This window comes from Bacillus rossius, chromosome 12 (genome assembly GCF_032445375.1).
Source record: "Bacillus rossius redtenbacheri isolate Brsri chromosome 12, Brsri_v3, whole genome shotgun sequence".
Taxonomy (NCBI): domain Eukaryota; kingdom Metazoa; phylum Arthropoda; class Insecta; order Phasmatodea; family Bacillidae; genus Bacillus; species Bacillus rossius.
This window is the reverse complement of record NC_086339.1, coordinates 8,876,077-8,900,717: the sequence shown is the minus strand read 5'-3', so window position 1 is coordinate 8,900,717 and position 24,641 is coordinate 8,876,077. Positions and strand designations below refer to the sequence as shown.

Genomic DNA, 24,641 nt, shown 5'->3' with positions numbered 1-24,641 from the left:
ACAAGTCCGGAGTAATGGAAGCAATAGCCTCTTCAGTTCTGTGTCTCAACGCTGACAAATCATCATTAGGTAGCGGCGGAACGTCATCACGATATTTTATAAAGCCCCGAAGGATAAAAAAAAAATATCGCACGACATTATGTCATGAACGTGGATGCCAACGAAAAAGAGCTCTATCGTCTCGACCATTATGACCAATCCAACGGTCAGAGACTTCGACGTTCAACCACTTTCTCACAAAATAGATTCCAATTGGAAGGGTCTCCAACTAAAGTTTACAGTTCACCCTCTACAGATTGGGGGAATAAAGAGCCATCCATTCTTTCGCGCCGCAAGCGAGAAAAAAATTATCAAAAAAACAGTACCTATTCGCGCATGCACTTATCTAAAACTGTTCGAGTTGTTATTTAATTGTACCTTGAACCAACATTTTACAACGCTTACAGTCGATACATTTAAATTTCACAACTGGGACATTTATTTCATGGACATACTGCATTTGAAGCTTAATTTTTGATGTTGGCGCACTGAGAGAAAGGATTGTTTGCCTCAACAAAATATTTGTTTATATATGGCCAAATAAATATATTTTGTTAATTCAAACAAATATTTTGTAGTAGGAAAGATTCTGTTAACCCAACAAAATGATTTTGTCAACTGAAATGTAGGCCTATATTTAGTTGGATGTAACAAATTATTTTTGTTACTTACCGAGTTTGGTTAAACTAACAAAATATTTTGTTCCACCAATAGTCCATTGAAATGTTACATTTTTTAGGCCTTACCTTGCGTTTTTTAGAGGTCGCAATTTTATTTTTTTGATGTGTAGGGGGGGTCAGTTTAAAGCTAAAACCAAGTTTGTGGGGTCGCCACCCATGTCCCACGGCCGCCATCTTGAAAATAGGGGTTGAAATGGTTTTTACGATATATCTCTTAAACTATTTATTTGATAAAAAACATTTGTTAACATTTTTTGTTGAAAGTTAAATTCTCTACAACTTTGGTGCAGTAACTTTTTTGTCGTAGAACTATAGCTAAATAAAAAAGTTATAAGCGAAAATCTTCAGAAATTCGAGAAAAAAATTATATTTTTCGATATAACTTTTTTTTATCATTTTACGAAAAAATGATATCTGACCATTTTTGTAGATCGTATTTTGAGGAACAACTTTTATTCGCATCATTTTTTCAATAAGTCAATAGCTAAGGTTTTACAGCGCTCCGAAGTGAGTACTATTTTTCAGTACTCTTAACTATACCTATATTATACGTGTGTACTAATAATATGTCATCAGTTATTGTTTTTTTATTTTGTTATTATAACTTTTTTAATTACAATTTTTGCAATATTATTAATCATTAATTATTGACTCTTTTTCACTCCATAACAGGATTTAACAATTATTGATTTTTAAAATAATTTTAAATCTGATGGCCGTTACCGAGAATACTGTTCAGGTAACTTTATTATACTTCTTAAAACTGTATTCTCGGAAATGGGTTTCACTGTTGACCAAGCAGAATCAGACGCAGACGCTCTTATCGTTCGCACTGCTCTTGCTGCATCTCCATTATTTAATACCGTTACTATTGTAGCTGAAGATATTGACATACTGATATTGCTCACAGCACTTGGCAGAGAACAAGCAAATGTATTTTTTTTTAAACCATCAAAAGGACGAACAGCAGAACAATTATATTGTGCGTCAGGTTTTATGTACGGAAATGTCATTGCGGATAACTTGCTGTTTCTTCATGCTTTTTCCGGATGTGACACAACTTCAGCTCCTTACAATATCTCTTTATACGGTGGTAATAAAGATGATAATTCTCTTGACAGGCTAAGATACAAACAATTCGCCAAGGCAGTGACAAAAAGTACATTTAACTTATCTTCACTTCCTCCAACACAAGACACAGCTCGCTTTCATTCTTTCCGAGTCTACCATCAGGTCCAGTCGTGGCTTGGTAATTATAATGATCCTGAAGACGGGCTGGAAAAAATTTGGAAAATTATTGATGCCAGTGCAGAACTCTAAACCTCCAGCACCCCCTGAGCTTCTAAAATTGATCTTTTGCAAATGCAAAGGAAACTGTGGAGCGATGTGTGGATGTCGAAAAGCAGGGCTGAAATGTTCTGCAGCGTGCTTCCATTGTTCTGGAGAGACTTGCAGCAACTTAATGGAACTCTCAGAATTAATAAATGAAAATGACTTTGATGATGAACCGCCGACATTAACACCCCTTCCTTCTCCAGTTCTCCCACTGGTATTTAATTCAGAAAGCCGATCAGATGCTGAGCCGCAGCATTACCACCGTATAAAGAGATAAAAAAACGTTCACCAATTACAGTCAGCAAAGCAGGGTCAACTCTCTTGTTGAGAAACAAAGCCGTTACACTTGCAAACTCTAAATGTTTTTCCAGGTTTTTCACAAATTTCATTTTACCGATATTGTAAGGAGCTGAAGTTGTGTCACATCCGGAAAAAGCATGAAGAAACAGCAAGTTATCCGCAATGACATTTCCGTACATAAAACCTGACGCACAATATAATTGTTCTGCTGTTCGTCCTTTTGATGGTTTAAAAAAAAATACATTTGCTTGTTCTCTGCCAAGTGCTGTGAGCAATATCAGTATGTCAATATCTTCAGCTACAATAGTAACGGTATTAAATAATGGAGATGCAGCAAGAGCAGTGCGAACGATAAGAGCGTCTGCGTTTGATTCTGCTTGGTCAACAGTGAAACCCATTTCCGAGAATACAGTTTTAAGAAGTATAATAAAGTTACCTGAACAGTATTCTCGGTAACGGCCATCAGATTTAAAATTATTTTAAAAATCAATAATTGTTAAATCCTGTTATGGAGTGAAAAAGAGTCAATAATTAATGATTAATAATATTGCAAAAATTGTAATTAAAAATGTTATAATAGCAAAATAAAAAAAACAATAACTGATGACATATTACTAGTACACACGTATAATATAGGTATAGTTAAGAGTACTGAAAAATAGTACTCACTTCGGAGCGCTGTAAAACCTTAGCTATTGACTTATTGAAAAAATGATGCGAATAAAAGTTGTTCCTTAAAAAACGATCTACAAAAATGGTCAGATATCATTTTTTCGTAAAATAATAAAAAAAAGTTATATCGAAAAATATAATTTTTTTTCTCGAATTTCTGAAGATTTTCGCTTATAACTTTTTTATTTAGCTATAGTTCTACGACAAAAAAGTTACTGCACCAAAGTTGTAGAGAATTTAACTTTCAACAAAAAATGTTAACAAATGTTTTTTATCAAATAAATAGTTTAAGAGATATATCGTAAAAACCATTTCAACCCCTATTTTCAAGATGGCGGCCGTGGGACATGGGTGGCGACCCCACAAACTTGGTTTTAGCTTTAAACTGACCCCCCCTACACATCAAAAAAATAAAATTGCGTCCTCTAAAAAACGCAACCCCAAATGTAACTTTTCAATGGACTACAAGTAAATATTTATTTCGCCTTATATAAACAAATATTTGTTTGATTCAAACACACCTTTTTTCTCTGTGCGTTTCACAACCACACAGACATTTTGTTTTTATCGGCCATATTCCGACTATTCAGTCGCGCCCCGCCTGGACGGCACCCGGAGACCCGCCCAGGGTGTGGCCGACCAGGGGGTGAGGGGAGGTGGGGGGAAATGGAGACGTCACGTGGGTGCGGACCCGCGGACATTCCCTCACGCGTCGCCGCGTCGTGCGTGGGTGTGCCCGCCCGTGCGTGCAGGCACCCGTCTCTCTCTCTCTCTCTCTCACACACACACACACACTCTCTCTCTCTCTCCCCCTGAGGACCAGCGGCGCGCCAGCGAGCCAGTTCTTTAGGCGCCTTATGAAAGAAACTGACGAGAGCGAATTTTTTTTTACGATGCGCGCGCGGGAACGCAACAAAAATTTTCACAGGATGAAAAAAAAAAAAAAAGAGGATACATTCAAATAAAAATTATAAACATGCTTGTAAATCACATACTTTAGTGATTGATATAGAATACTGGTAGGTACATATAGTAAAAAAATATTTATTTAATTTTGTTTATAAAGTATTTATATAAAAGTGAGGTTATGTTCCGGTACGTATAACGATGTGAGGTTTGTTTGTAAGCTTCCGTTTGTCGCCGGCAGGGAGTGTCTGTGGAAGGTTTGGTAATTATCCTGGGAGTGTTTATGAGGTTATGTTCCCACATATTTATTTGCATGATAAATTATTACATTATTATTAAATAAATAATGAAAATTAAAAAAAAATCGTATTTATTAATTAAAATTGTTCTCTTTTATTTTACTAAAATAAATAATTATTTTTTACACGTGTTTATATTAATATTGTATACTGAGCATTAATTTAATACCTTACCAAACGTATTTATATAATAGCACTCCAGTCCTTTTAATATTTTTATTTCTATTTATCATATGCATGCCTAATTAAGGTTATTTTTTCATCACGCCAATTAAGTATAACTTATAACGGTTACATAAGTACACGCACCAATTTTTTTTTGAAAACGTACAAGTTGTTATTATCTTTGAAAGATTTGTGCAATGGGAGTGCATGACTTGATGTAAGTTTTTGGACATACAGTTTGGGCAACCCTCCGAGCGGGCGCGGGCTCGCACGCAGCGGGCGACAGAACTGGATCTCAGCCACCGCCGAAACATCATACTGCCATCCGGGGCAGTAAGCGTGGGCGAGGCCAGAAACCGTAGTTTCTACAACTCGCCAAGCGCACAGTAATTCAGGTTCACCCCACACACTGGTGAAGAAACACTTGAACCGACGGGCGGGGGTGCGTGTCTCGTGGGATGGGTTTGGCTGGTAGGTTGTGTAATACTATAAAAGTTACGTGTACCTAATTCAGCGGGGGAGTGAAGCTCCCCACCAGCTAGATCGGACAACTGGCGTGGTGTAGTGTCGTGTTGGTGTGCATTAGAGTCTTGTCGGTGCGCTGTAATTTCAAGTGACCCAGTTAAGGATCTCAGCTGTCTCCTCGCCGGGCAAGGGAACCAGGGACCGCAGGGAAGGTCAGGGAGGTCGCCAAGGGAGGTGGGGATAAGGGAGGGGGGGAAAGGGAGAAGGGAGAAAGGAGAACACGTGCAGCTCCGTGTCTCTTCGAAGGAGCACGCAGGACTCTCTTGTCAAGAGGACGACGGCCCGCCCGCACTCTCACGTCTAACCCACGCGAGGAGAGGAGATAAGAGAGAGAGCAAGCAGGGCTTCTACCCAACTGCTCAGCTTAACTTAATATTCACCCTCCCCCTTTCCCCCCCCCTTTAAAAATAAACTTAAAGGGAGGGCTGGTCAACAACACAAGTTTAAAGTAAAGTCAACACACGAAATTAAATGTAAATATTCCAGGCCTATTATTGCATTCATCACAGCTTCGCAGCTTAGTCAGAAAACGATAACAAGAAAAGCATAAAACAAAACTTTTATAGGTAAAAAAAAGGAGGTTATGGATTGCAGAACGCGACCTGGTACTCCTGAAGGCCCTCGGGATTCGATTGCCAAGTCGCGGCATTCGGGCTCCTAGGCCCTCAGTGGCGATGACGAAACCCCTGTCAGTCGGACGAGAATCTGCTTGGGATTGTTTCATTGAGCAATTTTTTCTGAGCCTAGGGCTTCCCACCTCGACGCGAAGTCGCCGACGCCGCCAGCCTCGGCTCCAGCCGCGAAGCTGAATTTATTGTCTGGCAGGTGCAATTTCGCGAATGGAACGCGAATTCGCACGGATCGAAAATGTGTTACCACGGGTGCTGCCTTACTGCGTTCGGATTATTACCCGGGAATTTATGTATGCTTTGTGTTGTCCCAGTACCTCCAATAGTTAAAAGTTATTTGTAAACCGTTCCCTGAATAGCCTGTAAGTATTACCAGGATTAACTGCGCTTATTGTTAGGCACAATAAAACAAAATAATATCCAATTGTTACATATTTGATTATCGTTTTAATGTTTTAAAAATTATGCCTGTATCAATTAAAGTATAAAATTATGCACCAGTTTTCGTAAGAAATACTCAGTATCATCTCGAAAAAGTATTTAATTATTTGAAAAAAATAACCATAGCCATGAGTTTCACAAAGTTACAATATCTTTCTTGTAGTATTACAAACCATTTATTGGCAACTGGTTTCCAAAGGAATCTATTGTTAAATCAAATAAAATTTTTTTTTTCTGTCTACCGATTTGTTTGTTTGTTTCTGTTTCCCACGGCGGTTAAAAAAATCGCACGTTCCCGGTAATGCGAGATTTTGCTGTCGCATCGCGTCCGTCGCGTCGCGTCGCGTCTGTAGCGTGACGGGTCCGTGTGCCAAAGTGCCTGCACGCAGCCCGAGAGCACGTGTCACCCGATTTGAACGGAACGAGGGGAAGGAGGAGAAGGAGAGAAACGAAGACGAAGCTCTTGATTGGGGGGGGGGGGAGAGAGAGAGAGAGAGAGAGAGAGAGAGAGAGAGAGAGAGAGAGAATGCGTGGCAGCGGGGACAAGCCAGGAAGCAGTGTTGCCAACCCTCAAGGTAGTTGTAGGGACACGCGGTAAAACAGATATATGTGCACGGTGTAGGAAAAGTGATCGCTAATGTTACGATAATTTTGACATTAGAAATCTATTTTGCGTAAACCCTTACATACAGGAAATATTTTTAAATTTTATTTTTCAAAATTTAATGAGTAAAAACCAAAGATGTATTTGTTACGGTTCTGAAATTGGAAGTCATCATAGTTTTTATATGTTTTGTTCCATTGCGGAGTTTTGGAGATTTCAAGGATGGTAATTCACAAGTATAGAAAAATGAGAATCATCCCTTATTGACTTTGTACAAAAATCCTTAAATAAATCAAGAGATATTTAAAATATTTATCATACGCAGCCATAGACTGTATTTTTATTATGTTTTTAAACTTTTCTATAAATGTTTGTATTATTTAAATTCTTAGAAATATCATGCAGAGTTGATTGTAAATTTTATAGTTAGAAAGAATAGGTAACTTCAAAATGAAGGCCTTCCCGATACAAAGGTATACTAACACTAATATAAAACTATGTTACAATAAAATTTATTTAATGTTATGTTAGTACATTGATAATAATTTAATTTAATTTCTCGTGCGGTTAAAAGGATCGTTTGTTGGGACACACAAAACATTATCTTTTCCATGACAACCGACGCCAACATGTGACGTGTTAAAGGTCCTGCCTAGCCTGGTCAGGGGTGCAATTGTTTTAGCGAGGCGGGATGGGAGGGATGATAAGTGCGACGCTCGCTGGTGCTTCTAGCGCGGTGTCGCCTCTAAACGAAAGGCTGTGGACTGGCGCGCAGTATTCTCGTCGTGCATAGGGCAACTATGAGATTTGGGCGAAGACCGTAACATTACATGGTGGAAAAATGAAGATAAAAGGTGTAATGCAAAGTCCCTTGAGTGCTTTCAAGAATCTGTACCGGGTGTTTTCATGCCTAAAAATTATAAGCAGTTTTCACTCTTCTAAAAATACAGTTAAAAAACGAAACACGGAAACAGAACTGCTCATTCGCCCACAGCGTAATCTTAAAAATTGGTTGTCTGTAAAGTCGGTTTACGGACGATAGCTTAACGTGACGTCATAACAAAAAATTGATGAAATGATTGCATACTTTTATGAATAAAATGAATCATTTTTATTGAATTATCACTATTTTGTATGGATACAAAGAAGGAGTGAAATGAAACCTACAATTTAATTGATAAATTTACTTTTATTTGCACTCATTAATTCAAATATTTTTATTACTTTAACGAACAGATTATTTTAACTATAACTTTTATACATGTTTGCTATTTAACTTCTTCCAATCTGTGTTATTCAGTTAAGGATAGGACGATGATAGGAAAAGTAGGAAACGAATGGGAGTGTTTCAAGTTTAGTGTGCCTCGAAAAAGTCAAATCGATGGTTGTTCCAATCGAGTGGAAGAGAGATAGATGCGGCGCAAGCGTACAATGAGCGTAACGGGACACCGCGTAACGGGACAATGTGCGTAACTGGACACATTTTCGTGCGTGCAGCTGGCGTTCATCGATTTATTAGACGTTGTCACGTCAAAAATGCTTTTTTGTTAACAGACACCATCCGGATATCTTCAGAAGTTTCCAAAACACGTGGTTGTTCCTGAAGCTCTGCGCACTGTATGTGGGCCGGGGTAGGCGGGGGCCTTAAAACTTGTGAAAAGCAGGCGAAGCTGCCAATGCTTTCATCTCGGCAACCCGCTCGCGTCGCTGTGTCGCGTGTTGCATAACGTCACGGCTGTTGCTGCAATACGTGTGCTGGAAGCGACGTCTGCCTACTGAAGCCACTGGCGACCCAGCTATGCTTAGACGTCCACAACCTCTAGTGTCGTTTCTTGGAAATCGTGGGTCAAACATTGACACACATAGATAAAAACTTATGTTCCATTTAATGTTTAGTAACTATCAATGAAATTATCATTAATTAGTTGGGGACTTAAAGTTTGCAGCAAAATTTCGTTTTTGTTTGCAATGATAATTTTATCACCACACACGTGTATCTACGAAAGTAAACATAATATGGTTGACCAATTATTCTAAAGTTAATTTAAATAAACAATTTTCACTCACATTTGCACGGCTATAGGCTATTAGTTATTTTTAAATTTGCCGTTTACATTACACTGTTTAAGCCTAACCTAGTGGTGAGAGTGGAGTATGTCTTGACTATATTTCAATGAAACAAATAATTATATACAGGCCTATCTCCGATAATAATCATAAATATAGTAATTTTTCACTCTGTGCTGATTTTGAAAACATTATACAGTTTTATGGCTATTGGTCGTAGATATATTTAACACAGTACAATTTATTTGCAGGAAAGATCACATTTTGCTAATGTTGGAAGAGCTGAATAGCAAATGACCCTTATAAATATATAGGCTAGCCTACATAACTATACTCGTGCTTGCATATGACGTCGAACACTGAAATACAACCCATAAACTTACTCATACAGTGATTCTATTCTGACAATCACTTGGACATATCTTCACGAAATCTACTTCTTCGAACCTTAATAAATCTATTATGAAACCCTACAGAAAGTTTTCTGTTATACATAGGCCAATATCTACACCGGAAAATAGGTGTTTGAAGTATATAGCGAAAGACGGACTTGAAATTACCATACACAGACTATAAGTAAGGCTTATGCTACGGGGTATTAAGGGGCACGCAGAATGTTTGGACAGTCAGAAGCGAGACTTGTCTGCACAGCGCACATGCCACCAAGACAATGAACCGGAGCCATATGACGGGTAGTCTACAGTATTGACATCTAAAGGTTGGAGGGAGGTGGGCACTGGGAATAATGAATATACCCTCCCCAACAAAACCGTGGGAACGGCATTCAGTATCCATACATTACTAAGTTAGTGTATATATAGCTATTTGTTCCAGACCAAGTTATTTATTGTAGGGGGCCGACATTTTTTCGCGGAAAAATTTTTTGAGCGCACATTATGGTATGTCCGAGCCAGAGGTTTCTTCACTGTGATTGGCGGCCGTCCACAAGAGAAGCCATTACCCTATTTGACCGAGCTACTCAGGGAACGTTTGCTTCCCGCGCTGAATTAATGTGATCGGTGTGTTGACAGCTGTGTAGGTACTTGAAAGAAACTCCACCGATCTCGAAACACATAGATACAGGTGGTGATGCTACAGTGTTTTAACTTTCAGATAGCCTGAAAATAGTTTCGCGAAAAAATACATGCCCTCAATTATTTGTTATACATTCGTCTTTGTAAAAAAAATTACTTTGGAAGTCATTTTATTCAGGGCATACTTTATCCTTTAGTGTCCCCCCACCCCATGAGCACGCTTGAAGGATTGGGATATCGTTCACGACGTAGAGACAGCCAGCCAGACGCCAAGTCGTTTCCGCAGCCCAGGCCAGCCAACACGCGACACCACTGGTACACATTATTCCCTTGTTCTGCGCCAAGAGGAGTGCCTGGTGCAGACAGTGTTGCAACGTCGTCGCCGCCCGCCAGTCGTTGCAACACCGCACCGGCTAGTCGCGACGGGACGTGTGTGTTTTGCGGTCGCTCGCGAATAGCGCCTTCAATGGAAGGGTGGAAGGGACGGAGAGGGGTCGCTGGGCGGGGCCTCGCTCGGGAGGGGGCGGGGCCGCGGCGGTGACGTCACGGCGCGCGGCCGCCTCGCGCACCGCGCCCGGCCCCGCCCAGCTGCGCGCGCACGCCGCCCGGGTGTCCGCCGGGAGTGGGGGAGGGCCGGCCCCTGACGCGGGCTCAGTCGACGCTCGGCGGGCGAGGCGCGAGCACGCAACTAGTGTTCCTTGCGAGCGGGCTTGTTTTTGTTTTTGTGTGTGGGGAGGTTGCCATGGCGACGCGCGGGCCGCCGGCGGTACGAGTGCGCGACGAGAGGGCGTGAGAGCTGGATCACCCGGGGGGCTTCCCGGCGTCGCCGTGGGCGGCGGCGGTGCTGGGCCACCACGTGGCGGGCGAGCACCATGGCTACCCGCCGCCCCACCACCACCACCACCACCACGCCGCCCCCGCGGCAGCCGCCATGCCCATGGACCTGCACGTGCCGCAGGGCTTCCCCTACTACAGGTGGGCATCCTCCCGCCACAATTACCCGCCGAGTCAGTTACACGTTGTTGCTACTCATTTGAAACCATGGCCTTATCCTGTATACTTTCAAATGGATTTGTCGTGTAACTTTCTCAAATTTGACAGTCCTCATCAGTAGGTGTAGCCAATGGTTACGTCTCCTTCTGTCAAACCACCACTTCCACGTGTTCGTAAACATGTGATTGTCGCTTGTGAGATGGGAAAGCCTACCACTCAGGCGCGCATATTTGCAGGATTCGCAAGTGATGCCCGCGCGTTCCGAGAGATTTGGGCGTGGGTTTTAACAGACACGAGTCCTCTCCGGAAAACTTTTGAATTTTCAGAATGTTTTCCATAGTTTTGACGTTTTTAGTTTATCAACCCTGTTTCACAGTTACGATTTTGCAAGAGTAAGCTGGCCCCCTCAGTGAGGGGCTTCTGTACCTCTTAGAAGGATGGGGGTGGTGGGGGCTGTCCTCCCCCCCACCCGGATCTACACCCATGCTACCATTGACACCATTTCATATAACTTTCAAAATTTAAGTAACGTACATGATACAGACTGTAGACGTACGTACTACAACAATGGGACATGCATTTAGGTTAATTTACGGAATCGTTTCGTAAAACACAAAACAAAACGTTAGCGACATTTTGTATTGCATTATACTGGCGATAGGCAACTTGGTTTTTTTTTGCAACGTACGCCCTAGTGCAGTTCGTTGTGGCAAGAATATTGCACCTCTGCGTGGAAGTCCTTGGAGGTCTGTTGTTCACAGGTGTTTCTATTATCATTCCCGCCGCCACACTTTGCAAGACTCGAACCCCATGGACAGACCTTCGAGCCCCGGCTCTGTCTGCCGAGAAGAACGCGCAGGCCCGGCCAGACCTTTGGAAAAAGCCAGCAGTACATTAATATTGAAACTTGCGTTAAAAACTGCGCCACTTGAAGACGTTATTCCCTGCTTGTAGATTTTTTTATTACCAGTCAACTGGATTATTAGTGTGGAAATCTGTTTTTTTTCCCCGCTGCACATTGGAAAATTGGTTTCTATTGACTTCCTCACAAACTTTTTCTGACATAAAAGGGCCATTATTTAATTAGTTGAACGGTTAATTATCGTTTTAAGGGTTGTATAGTTTAGGTTATGCTACATTTAATGTAGGCCTAATCTCAAATCGTGTGAACATTTTGTTGGATTAGTTTAGCTATATTTGTTATACTGAAGGCCGTTTTGCTGGGCAATGAAAGAACATGTAAGTTATAGTTCAGCTTGCAGTGAAATCTCATACCTGACAAGTCTAACTGAAAGTGAAATAGGTAGGTAGCCTACTATACCTATTACACCTATTAACAGCAGCTTTCTGACATAATCCTCAGTTACTATAATGTCACTTATTCAAAACACTTATTCATACGTTACTGTTTTTTTTAATAGTCTAGTTACTGATTTCGCAAAGCTTCGATATTCGGTAAAATGTGCAGAGTCGTGGCTTTTGGGAGATAAGTTGGGTGACCACATGACGATTAAAGTGAAAGGTTGGTTATTCTGAGGCAGCTACGCCAATAATTAAAATAATTAAATGCTCGAGGAATAAAAAAAAATCATTTTTATTTTCATTTTAAATTTAAAAAAAACATTACGCTTCATTTGATACAGACCATGTATGGTACAACACTTTGGGACTTAAAATACTCGTAATATAATTTTCATCTCCCCACATATAAGGATTAAAAAAAATATTTTTTTAAATTCGCTCATTAATAAGGAAGTTTCAACAAACACATGCGACAATTTAAATTTTCCAGAAGCCTCTAGTGCGCACGTTTACCCCATCTCCCAGTTGCAGGACGTCTCAGAGGGACGCGTGGTGCTCTGGGTGAACCAGTTTTAAGCCAGTGCGATGATCTCGAATCCCGTGGACTGGACTGCAGCAGCCTGTTACAGGACGCCCGACACACTCTGTCAGGATGACAACCCCCCCCCCCCCCCTTACAACAGCTCGGTGCCAATGGAACTTCCCGTCGACGCACTTCGGATGGCCGACCAACCACTTGTACGACGAAATCCCTCGCGCGAATCTGCGGAATCTACTGCGAAAACCCAGCGGAACTAGCTGCGAAGTTAGCACGGAAAGAAAAAAAGAAAGTCAATCCTTGAGTTTACATATTTCTGCAACTGGAACGGTGTACACATTACTGGGAGTCAGGAAAAAGGCCGGGTGAATTTTTTACTTTAAATCCTGTAAAAGTCATGGAAATCCCCCACCGATAGATAGTAATTTGAGGGGGAAATGGCATTCTCCAGTCTACCATCAACCCAGACTGTGAAAGTATTTTTTTTTTTTTACCTAGATGTTGTTTCAGTGCATGGTCATTACACACTATGAATCAGATAGGTTCCGTCAAATAAAGAAAGCGAAGAGATAATTATAGGCCAACCACGGGGCTGGTGAAGGCTGCTGGGTTAAAATTGTCTTTAAAAAAATTGCAATATAAGTTCATTATAAAATAATAAATTAAGTCACGAAAATTTGAAATGGTGACCAGGAAATGCCAGGGAAATTTTTATTGTAGATTTGTGTAGTAGGTAATGTGTCGGATTACTCTTGATTCAGTTGGAGCGGTTTTCACAAATTCATGGCCAGATTTCACTGAAATGGAAAATAACGTCAATAAATCACTGAAAAACACTGCCTACCTACATGCGATTTATATATATATATATATATATATATATATATATATACACACACACACACACACACACACACCTATATAAAACCGCCCTATCCCTTTTTTCCCAACACTTAAAAGAGATGTTTGGTGAATATGATGAAATTTTGCACTGTATGTTCAGAAGAAGACTCAAATAACCGTATGCAACTGATTTCAGAAAAGGGAATAGGGGGGGGGGGGGGGCGATATTATATCATACCCCGGCAAACAGTTGTTTGAATTTCTGCAATAAAACTGAAATGCTTGTATTTTAATTACTCTCCGTGAATGGCGGCACGCTTTATAATTGATATCATAACCAGCATGGTTTGTGTCACGAGGGAGGAATCCTCCAGGAATACTGATCCTTGCAAGCGGAACTCGAATAAGACCTTGATCCATGACCCCCACATTCGATTACGGGCCCTGGACCCAGGATCAGTGACGGGGTCTCCCCCCCCCCCCCCAAAAAAAATTTTTTTTTACAGTCACGTGCTCATAATTGCATGGCAATTTCTTACATATCCTCTATTTAGAATGTTATTTAATGAAAATACAGGGTGTAATTAAGGTTACTACTTTATAAGTCCAAACTAAGCTTTATTTATAAAATTATTTTACTTTAAAATAACCACAGCGAGTATGTGTATTTATTTCACACACTGAGATAAAAATGAAGATAGTTAAAGGAAAAATAAAATTAGCTGTATAGGTGTAGAATCTTCTAAAATCCCACTGGATAAAAAAAAAATTCAATATTGTTTTTTCTAGTTTGTCAAAAATTATGATGGTTAAGCATTTTTAAACAAACAGGGCTGGGCCCGGGCCCTGGACCAAGAGGTCCACCCAGCCCCACGATTTTGGGGGCCGTGTCTTGTTCGTCACTAACGTGTGTTCGGAACTCGGGACTGGCGCGGTCCAGATATAGCGAGTCATGTGCGAGTAGTGACGCCTGTCACCGCGACTGAAGCGACTGCAGCACCCGAGGTGGATTCCTATACTTGGAGACGGGGACGCACCACAACGCCGAATTACCATAACGCCGAAATGCCAAATTGACCACAACGCCGACAGCTAGAAAACTGCTGTGTACCACAACGCCGAATTACCACAACGCCGAAATACACGAACGCCGAAAAATGTAATTGCAGGACTACCACAAAGGTTAGGTTAGGTTATACTAGGTTAGGTTAGACTAGGTTAGGTTAGATTAGGTTAGGCTAGGATAGACTAGGTTAGGTTATATTACGCTAGGTTAGGTTAGGTTAGGTAAGGTTAGATTTTATTGTGGTATTTCGGCGTTAAGGTACATTTAAGAAACAACACACACAAATTCATTCAGTTGTTATTTCGGCGTTGTGGTACACAGCAGTTTTCTAGCTGTCGGCGTTGTGGTCAATTTTTGACATTCGGCGTTATGGTATTTCGGCGTTGTTGAGACGTGATCATTTTAGTGCAAGAGGCGCGGTGTCGAAATAACAAGCGAATCACGGTCCTTGAAACTCCGCGCTGCTTACCCGGGCAAGGTAAGCCAGTTCAATTTTCTACGTTTTACACCATGTTTTCTTTGGAAATAAGTTACCTTCTGAAACTTTACACGTAAAACATCGTTGACTATCGAACACATGTACTTATACGTAACTTACAAAATATTTGCAAAATATAAAAAACTACAGTAAACATGCGTTTTCAACTACCCGAAGCATTAGTTATATATACTCCATTGCAATACACGTGTTACGAAAGCTATATTGTTACACTTGTTGCGTTATAAATAGGCCTATTTATTTCTAGAAACCATTCTTCGAGTAATTCAAAGTAGTAGAAATTTTTTTTTAACTGAAACCAGCGATGAAGCCCTCATGACGCTTAATCAGGTAGAAACCTTTGTTATGTTGTCTGCTGAAAGATTTTAAAGTAGAGTATTGTATGTACACTTTTAAACTATTTGAGTACTTTTACAAGGATAGTCCTTGGAAACTCAGTTGCCAACGATCGATATCACTTGTAAAATTACAAGGCAGAGCTTTGTATCATATGCGATTTTACAAAAAGCTCTGCCTTGCGTTTTACAAGTGATATTGTTGGAAACTGGGTTTAGAAATATTTTCCTTTGAAAGAAGTACATACATTTTATAATACTTGAGTTATGTTTAGAATTTCAATTCGAGAAAAATATACGCATTTTCAAAATATATTACGGTAAGCAATTCATACTCAAACACATCAGCAGTTTCTCTGTTGGCATTTGCTTTGCTACCAGTTGTCATACACTGCCAGTCAAAACGTTGTCCCAGATCTCAAAAACCTGTTGAAGATCTATTAATTAATTGATTGAAATTCGTGCAGCAGTTGTTCAGAATATTTTGTTATGAAACAATTACGAAATTAAATTTGGGATCCTGCTTAGTTAGTGCTAACTGAAAGCCTTATTTAAAAAAAGCACTTCTTTTCATGTACAGGATAAAATACACTGATTAATAGGAACGGGAGAAAATTCGCTGGATCAGTGGCTTCCAGAATAATCTTCCACATGCTCAGGAAATACGACCTGTTCATTGGCTGCTGACTGTGAGGAATTTCATCTGGTTTGCCCCTGATTCGCTACTTCTCTGGTTGAAGGGTCTCTCATTGGCTCATAGTCATCCAGATGACCTGTGAGCCAAAAGCAGAAGCAGAACAAAGTTGTGTTTGTATTATGGTATATAGAGAAATGAATCCGCGAATTTTTCCAATCTCGACTGATTCTTAATTGAAACTGTGTTAAAACCGCCCCACTCGTAGACGTTATATCTTACCTTCAGATTATTTTGGTAACAGTTATTGGATTATTAGTGTGGAAGTTCGTTTTTTTCCCGCGGCACGTTGAAAAAATTGATTTATTTACTTCCTCGCATTTTGAAGTAGTTTAACGGTGTGGTGATTGATCTTTTTAAGGTTTATATTAGTTATGAACTTTTAATATAAGTCTAATGCCAAATAGTGTGAACTTTTTGTTAGGTTAAGTTAGCTACATTTATAATACGGAACGCCGTTTTGCTGGGCAGTAATTCCACGAAATTAACAAATTTCCTTCCATTAGTAAGTTATTTTTCATTGGGACGAGTTTGGAAGTCATAGCGGACTTACGATAAAGCCCACAATCTCCAGAATGCAAATTAGGTTCAAACAACTACACGTATGGGGGTAGGCCTAGGCCTGTTCATTTCCAATTGTAAAAACGTTTGGCTCGGGCGGGTGTAACACGTTCGTTTGAATCCGCAGAGAGGAAAACAAACCCAATATTGCCGAGCACAAATGTTCATTATTGCTAAATACTGCACTCGAGATTTCCACTTATTTTTGAGGCATAGCTATTACAGTCCTGGTCAAATCAGAAACTCCCTTGCACTGGATACAGAATCAGCGCACTCTCACACGAAAAAACTCATTCGTCACTTAAACTAAGATTTGAAATTACGGTAAATTCCGACTAGAATTTTTTTTTTGAAAGTGGATGAAAAAATATTTATGTAACAACAGTATCACTATAAAATAGTGTTCGCATTCATACCCGAGAATGTATGCTTTGTGCTGTTCTAGTACCTCCAATAGTTATTTGTAAGCCGTTCCCTGAATAGCTTTACAGTATTAACTGCGCATATTAATGAGCATAATAAAACAAAATAAAGTCAAATTCTTGACTATTCTATTATCTTTTCCCTGGTTTTAAAAATTATGCTTGAATGTAACATCAATTAAAATATAATATTGTGCGCCAATTTTTTAAAAGAAATACTCAGTATTACCTCGAAAACAACGTATTTACCTAATACATGCAAAAATTAACATAGCCATATGTTCTACAAAGTTACAATATGTCTTGCAGTATTACCAAATTTCTTGACAACTGATTTCCAAAAGAATCGTTTGTAAAAGCACAGAAGTTTTTTAGTATGTGTGAGTGTGGACATATCAACAAAGAATTCTTTTTAAATAAACGAAGGGTTTTGGGATATTGGTAGATAGCGACTTCTTAGTTCTAACTTCTGTTGTACAGGGAGTGGAGAAAGGGGAGTACTGCTATATACTTAAAGATAGTTTTTAAGGTTCTGGTTAGTACTACTAAGACCATGGTTGTGAATTTATGTCAAAAAATGTCCATACATTTTATTTAGATACCTAGATGATTTGTAACCAGTTTTTTTAGTTAAACTAAAGTAAATATGTGCTACAGCGTAGCTTCAAAATAAATATGTAATGATCAGAATGCACACGTAATCATTTTACCACACTGACAAAAATATTGATACTAATACCTTACCTTGTTGGATTTTTGAAATAATCTATTTAGTGACTTAAAATAACACAGCGTGCAGTTTCATTCTTTTACCAATACTATGATATTTGTGGAGACCCCGTACTTTTCGTTTTTTTATTGTTTAGGCGTTTATCTGTCATTCCCAAATTTTATATAACTAACGAAAATATAAATTAAGCGTAAAATTCATCGTACAGAATAAGAATCGCGATGGAAAGATTTTTAGTAGCGTTCCTAAACATGTAACGGAAGTTATTAATCAATACATTGTATGAGAAACTTACTTTTCTTATATGGTTAATGTTCTATATATTTAACTTTTTTTGTAATCAAATATAGAAAAGACATACCTATTTATATAAATATATTTACCATTTTGTATTTCTTATATAATTATGGTAAAATATCTTAAACATTTGTTAAAGTATTTTTTTTAAATCCACTTGAAACTAATCTAAAGCTTGGAAATAGGTTCTGCCTCCATACACTTACTCAGGATACGTAATATCTCAAGTTTTTCAGTTTTTCTGCAAAGCCAGTGCTTTAGCCAGGTACGCCTTCAAGCTATATGTAACGATGAAAGACTTGCAAGACAGGCTTTAGTTTAATTTGTGTCGCCGGCGAACTTAAATCGCAGTTAATTCCTTATTATTTGATAATTGTGTTGATTCGGTGTAGATATTATTGCAGTCTTTTAAAGTCAAGTAACATGACCATTATATATAAGAATCATTCCACCTGTTTAATCCTACGGTAACCAACAAAACTCATTAGCTACTAAAATAGATATCCTACCTACTAATAAAAATATAGACAATGCATATGCAACAAAACTAAAAAAATACCTGTATATAATTGTTTAAACAGGCCCTTCTCAGTAAAAATAATGTTAATTGTAGCCAATTTACAAATACATTTTTGGATACTGGATGTCACATTATACTTGTTTGTAACGTTTCACGTGCGATTTTACTTGCAAATTCTTATAAATGTGTGATGTAGTATGCATACTTTCTATGTTTTTGTAATCACATTATATTTATTGTTTACTTTTAACTATGGGCAGTAATTACATTTTTAAAAGCAGCAAGGGTAGATTATCCCTTTATAAATTAACTAGGTATTACAATCTTTTTTGAACTTTCAAAACGCTTTCAGTATTTTATTTTTACCTGTAGTCATACCAAAATATCAAGTTTGCTGTTTTGGATTTATGTTTATAGTGGATTAGATGCTGGTCCAAAATAGACTAAGTTATAAATCCGTACTCGAACATTATCTAGGACTACCGGGGTAGACTTACACGTAGAAGGAGTTTAAGTCATGAAGCAAATCACCTGTGACCTGGCGAGTAGAGAAGACTGTTAACTTTGAAGGCCATAGACTCAAGTATGAATGTAGAACACAGGGGAAAGTTGGGTAATACATAGACAAACTACTCCATGCTTGATTACTTTTACGAAACGAGCGTCTATTGAGGTAGTAACCGTAAACAAACACACGTGGTGATAAAAACGTTAGTTTGTGCCAGATGACGGTTACCGAAACCTCGAAACTGTTTCATCATACAAAATCTACTGTGTTCGTTTGTGCTCTCGTCGTTTAGTCGTTCAAATTATCTGTTTGGTTTTTCATCGCTGGGTTGGTCTGTTGCTGTGTTTTCCAGGGTTGTTTTTCTGTTTGAACTGTTCTAGTTGTAACTGTCTTGTCGTCGTCAGCATATTGTGTTCGTTTGTGATGCCAATATTATTTCTGACTTATTTCCTTCCACGGAATTATGACGTCCATTAGTGAAGTTTTTCTATGACAACCTGTGTAAACCAGCAATGGCGAATGTCCAAGATATCATGTTGCATCAAACTTCCCGTTGCAAGATATCATGTTAAATCAATCTTCCCCGTTGCAAGCTATCATGTTAAATAAATCTTCCCCGTTGCAAGAATAAAAAAACACAGCACTGCTTACACCAGCCGAGCTGGGCAGTTGCGTTGGCAAATAGTGCTTAGAAGACATTAGCAAATACATTAAAAAAACAATACAGGACAGCTTTATGATTTTCGCACCGGTACAATAGATGGCAGAAGGTGTACGTGTGGTATTAACATTGTTTTTTTTTTTCCAAGGAGTTAAGAGTTGTCAGGAGACGGCATGCTGAGACGTAGTTGAAGTGACATTTTTCCTCCCTCGCCATCACCATATTGTCACGCCGGATCATTGCGGGAATGGTGCTCGACCACGCCTGCTGGTGGTTATTAAGCATGAGCTAGTAGCTCCGTCGTTAAACACACTTCCGTAATAAATTGGTTGTCTGTAAAGTCGGTATACGGATGATAGTTTAACGTGACAACGTCATAACAAAACACTGATGAAACGATTGCATACTTTTATGAGTAAAATTGAATCAATTTTATTGAATTATCACTAGTTTGTATGGATACAAAGAAGGAGTGAAATGAAATCTACAATTTAATTTATAAATTTATTTTTAATTGCACTCATTAATTCAAATATGTTTATTACTTTAAGGAAGAGATTACTTTGACTATAACTTTTTTACATGTTTGCTATTTAACTTCTTACAATCTGTGTTATTCTGTTAAGGATAGGACGATGATAGGAAAAGTAGGAAACGAATGGGAGTGTTTCAAGTTTAATGTGCCTCGAAAAAGTCAAATCTATGGTTGTTCCAATCGAGTGGAATAGAGATAGATGCGGCGCAAGCGTACAATGGGCGTAACGAGATAATGTGCGTAAAGGGACAGTGTGCGTAACGGGACATTTTTTCGTGCGTGCAGCAGGCGTACTTTTACAAAAACTTACTTCGGGAACCTGTTGCCAGGAAACATTTGAAATAATACAGGAAATATATTGTAACTTTGTACAGCACATGGCTATGGTTATTTTTTTGCATATTTGAAATACGTTTTCCGAGACGATACTGAGTATTTCTTACAAAAATTGGCGTATTATTTTATAGTTTAATTGATGTTTCTTTCAAGCATATTTTTTTTAAACCATGGAAAAGATAACCGAATACTCAATAATGGGACTTTATTCAGTTTTTTTATGGTTATTAATGTGAGCAGTTAATACTAGGTAGCCATTCAGGGAACTGTTTACAAATAACTTTAACCCTCGGAGGTATTGGAACAAAAAGCATAAATTCTCGGATAATAATCCAAACCCAGTATTACTGCGAACACTGTTTTATAGCATTACATTTTTTTTCAAGTAAATATATAAATTTACAAATATCTGTAAATTTATATGAATATATCTGTTTCATTTAAAAAAAATACAGCGTAGAGCTGTGTTAAAACATGTCACCTTAAATTTTACATTGATTAGGTACGGGATACTAATTGATTAGGGATCGTTGGAAATGTACGAGTTTTGAGCTTTCTTTGGTCATGAATCCAATTAATTATGTTCGAATATTAACAAACACCTTTAAAATAAAAATTAAGCCCAGCAAACACAGCAAAAAAAAACAAAAAAAAACAATTCTTTCATCTATGAGCACGTCAACCCTTTTTACAACTGAAAACGTAACTCTGAAGTCTGAATTCGGCGTATTTTACGAATATCCACTATCGTAAGAACACTTTTTTTGTAAGGATCATTCTTCTTTGATCAGTCCATAAATTTACCGTAATTTATGAAAGTGTGTTCATTTCCCAAAATCCATTAGCCTGCAATGTAATTTTTTTTTATAATTTTACAAAAAAACTTAAAACTAGTTGCCAAAATATATTCTTGTTAATCTGTGAACGCAACGCAGAAAATTGTACAACACATTCGTGTACAATAAGTAGGATATCAAACTTATGGTTTGTCTGAAAAAAGAAAGTGTGGTGGTTTAAAATATAATGATAACACGGAACAAGCCGAATACATCTTGTAAGTCCCACAGCAATGTGTTCAGAAGGCAAACAAATTCCAAAGAATATAACTATTCGTAAAGCGTATAACATTTTTACTGTTAAGTTAAAGTTGCATTAAAAATTACTTGACTAACTAGAATGTAGCAGAAAATAATTTATAATTTAACCTTTTATTAATATGCCTGTCACAGTTTGCATACATTTACCTAATTCATACAGTTAACTACTTATGATGTTTAGCTTACGCTTAGCCTGTATTTTAATAATTAAAACCAACTTGTTGGTGATTTAGTTGTTTAATTTTTAGTATGTACGTGTAATTATTATTTTTGTATACGTTAGCACAAAGAATGAAATCATCCTGGCGTCTTTTTTTTTGTTGTTGAAATAGTCTTAAGTCCAGAAAATGTTGCAAAATCTTTCTGCAGGCGCGTCATAGAAATCTGGAAATTTGATTTGGGTTGGTGCAAATTTCTACTAATATTACTGGTTAGTAAGAAAGAGTTACCTGTCTAATCGGTACAAAATTATGGGTTCTGTACACTGTAATAATCTTTGAAAGCACCTAAACATACAGTAACGGAAGTAATTATTCTATGGGAGATTTACAATTCAAACGTGATACATTTGACTCTTTTGTAAACAAATTTAGAAGGAATACCATGTATTCGTTGGAAATCTCAATTAGGCTACATATTTATGAACTTAGAATGTTTCTAAGATATTTTTGACGTGACAACGTCTAATAAATCGATGAACGCCAGCTGCACGCACGAAAAAGTGTCCCGTAACGCACATTGTCCCGTTACGCTATTTGTACGCTTGCACCGCATCTATATCTCTTCCACTCGATTGGAACAACCATCGATTTGACTTTTTCGAGGCACATTAAACTTGAAACACTCCCATTCGTTTCCTACTTTTCCTGTCATCGTCCTATCCTTAACAGGGTAACACAGATTGGAAGAAGTTAACTAGCAAACACGTATAAAAGTTATAGTTAAAATAATCTCTTCGTTAAAGTAATAAACATATTTGAATTAATGAGTGCAAATAAAAGTAAATTTATCAAATAAATTGTAGATTTCATTTGACTCCTTCTTTGTATCCATACAAAATAGTGATAATTCAATAAAAATGATTCAATTTTATTCATAAAAGTATGCAATCATTTCATCAATGTTTTGTTATGACGTTGTCACGTTAAACTATCGTCCGTAAACCGACTTTACAGACAACCAATTTTTTTTTCACACAAATTTTTGTGGCTCTACTGACTTTACCAGTTATTCCTCTTGTTTAGTTTAATGTGATCGCGCAGATGTGCCTTCCAGTTCGGCTTAGTTTCGTAACCACTGCTCCCGGTAGCTCAAATAGGAGACATGGTGAAATACATTGTATTGACAGAGTTGTTTAAAAATTTACATAAATAACATAAACAGGCCTAATTGTTATTTCACTAATATATTTTATCTAAGCATGTCGCATTTTACAGTTGAGATAAGTAGTAAAAATGTGCTGCAAAATATTGAAAGAAAAATTAACCAGTCTATTAAAATTAAAAAAAAAAAAATCCGACAGTGTTAATTGAGTATTCAATAGTTGGAGTTTATTTTGTTTTATCATGTTTGTTATATATGCGCAGTTCATACTGGAATGCGATTTAGGAAATTTTTAACTATTGGTGGTACTGGAAAACACAAATCATAAATGCCCGGTTAAGAAGCCAAATCCAGTTTTAGTTACTCTGAACACTGTTTTGTAGTAATACAGTTGTATTCATGTAAATGTACAAATTTCATATATCTATAATTTTACATGAATATTTCTGTTCCATTTACAAAAAAAATCACAGTGGAGGTACCACAGTTTATAGTTTTATCAAGACACGTGAAGGACCGTTAGTGACTATGTCAATGTTAGGAAGAATTGCACAATAATATATTGGTTGATTCCTAAGGAAATTAATTTTTTTTATCAGTGAAATATTATAAAATACCTGGTGAAGTCAGGAATATTATTGTGAGTTTTTATGGGCACCATAATTACAATAAAATCATGTATTGGAGGGACAGAGAAACCTGTCCTAGTAAGTTACTTTGGATTCCATGTCGTGACTGACAGGAGGCAAATGTTTGCAATTCCCTTGTTGATCTTTAACGATTCACCATTGTAAGCTACCGGCATAACAGTCGATGTGAGAATTTTACTAATCCATCCTGATCATTATCTTTATCTTCTTTGTCGGTGTTGCCTGCTTACTTTTTCACTGATTATTCGAAGATTTTGTAAATAAGTATACAGTCTTAAAGCCTATTTTGAAGTAAGAGATAAGAAAATAAATTGGTATTAAGGTAAAACGTAAGTCAAACTTACCTAAATTTTTGATTAGTCCTAACTTGTGTGCTTTTTGAGCATAAATGTGTAACAGTGCATGGGATTTAAGAAAGTTGGAGAATACATTTTCATGGCATCTTGCGTTTAGATTGTACCTAAAACCTGTTTAGGTCTATGTTTATGGGTAGCCTCAAGTTTTTAAGAGCAACTTGAAATACTAGTGCTTTATTGATCATTCCACTCCATACAATACAATTATTTATTGTTCATTTATTCAAAAGTGCATGTCTTTGGGACACAAATGTAAAGAATGATATTTTAAGTTTTTTTTAAATACAATAAATATTTATTGTATTTGCGAAGCGTTTAAATAAGTTTAAACTTTGAAGTGCTACATAATATACCTAAGTGCTGATTTAATACACATTGCATTTGCAAATGGGTCTGTGGCAAATAAATGGTGAATATATGTATACATAATTCAGTAAAAAATATAATTTTTATAAAAAATTTTTTTAGAAACAAAGCTAGGAAATATTTTATGTGGCACTGCTTGTAAATTATTGTAAGCGATGGTTATTGTTTATTGCATACGTACATCGGTATAATATGATGATACGGTTACAGGCTATGTTCCACATGTCTCCCTTAAATTCTACACACAATGACATTCGCTCTAACCAATTTTGGCATGTACGTGACAATGTTCCTCAACATTTGTATGGAGACT

General features: G+C 37.8%; 1 protein-coding gene across 1 annotated transcript in view; it reads left to right on the top strand.

Annotated features, from left to right (window-relative positions):
* The first annotated feature begins 10,353 nt into the window (after nt 1–10,353).
* The window catches only part of LOC134537479 (protein trachealess), a 504,924-nt gene continuing 490,636 nt past the window's right edge, over nt 10,354–24,641 (top strand). Inside the window, exon 1 of the mRNA XM_063377954.1 lies at nt 10,354–10,671. Coding sequence (XP_063234024.1) covers nt 10,628–10,671 — 44 coding nt within the window. The 5' untranslated portion in view covers nt 10,354–10,627. The remainder of the gene's footprint in view (nt 10,672–24,641) is intronic.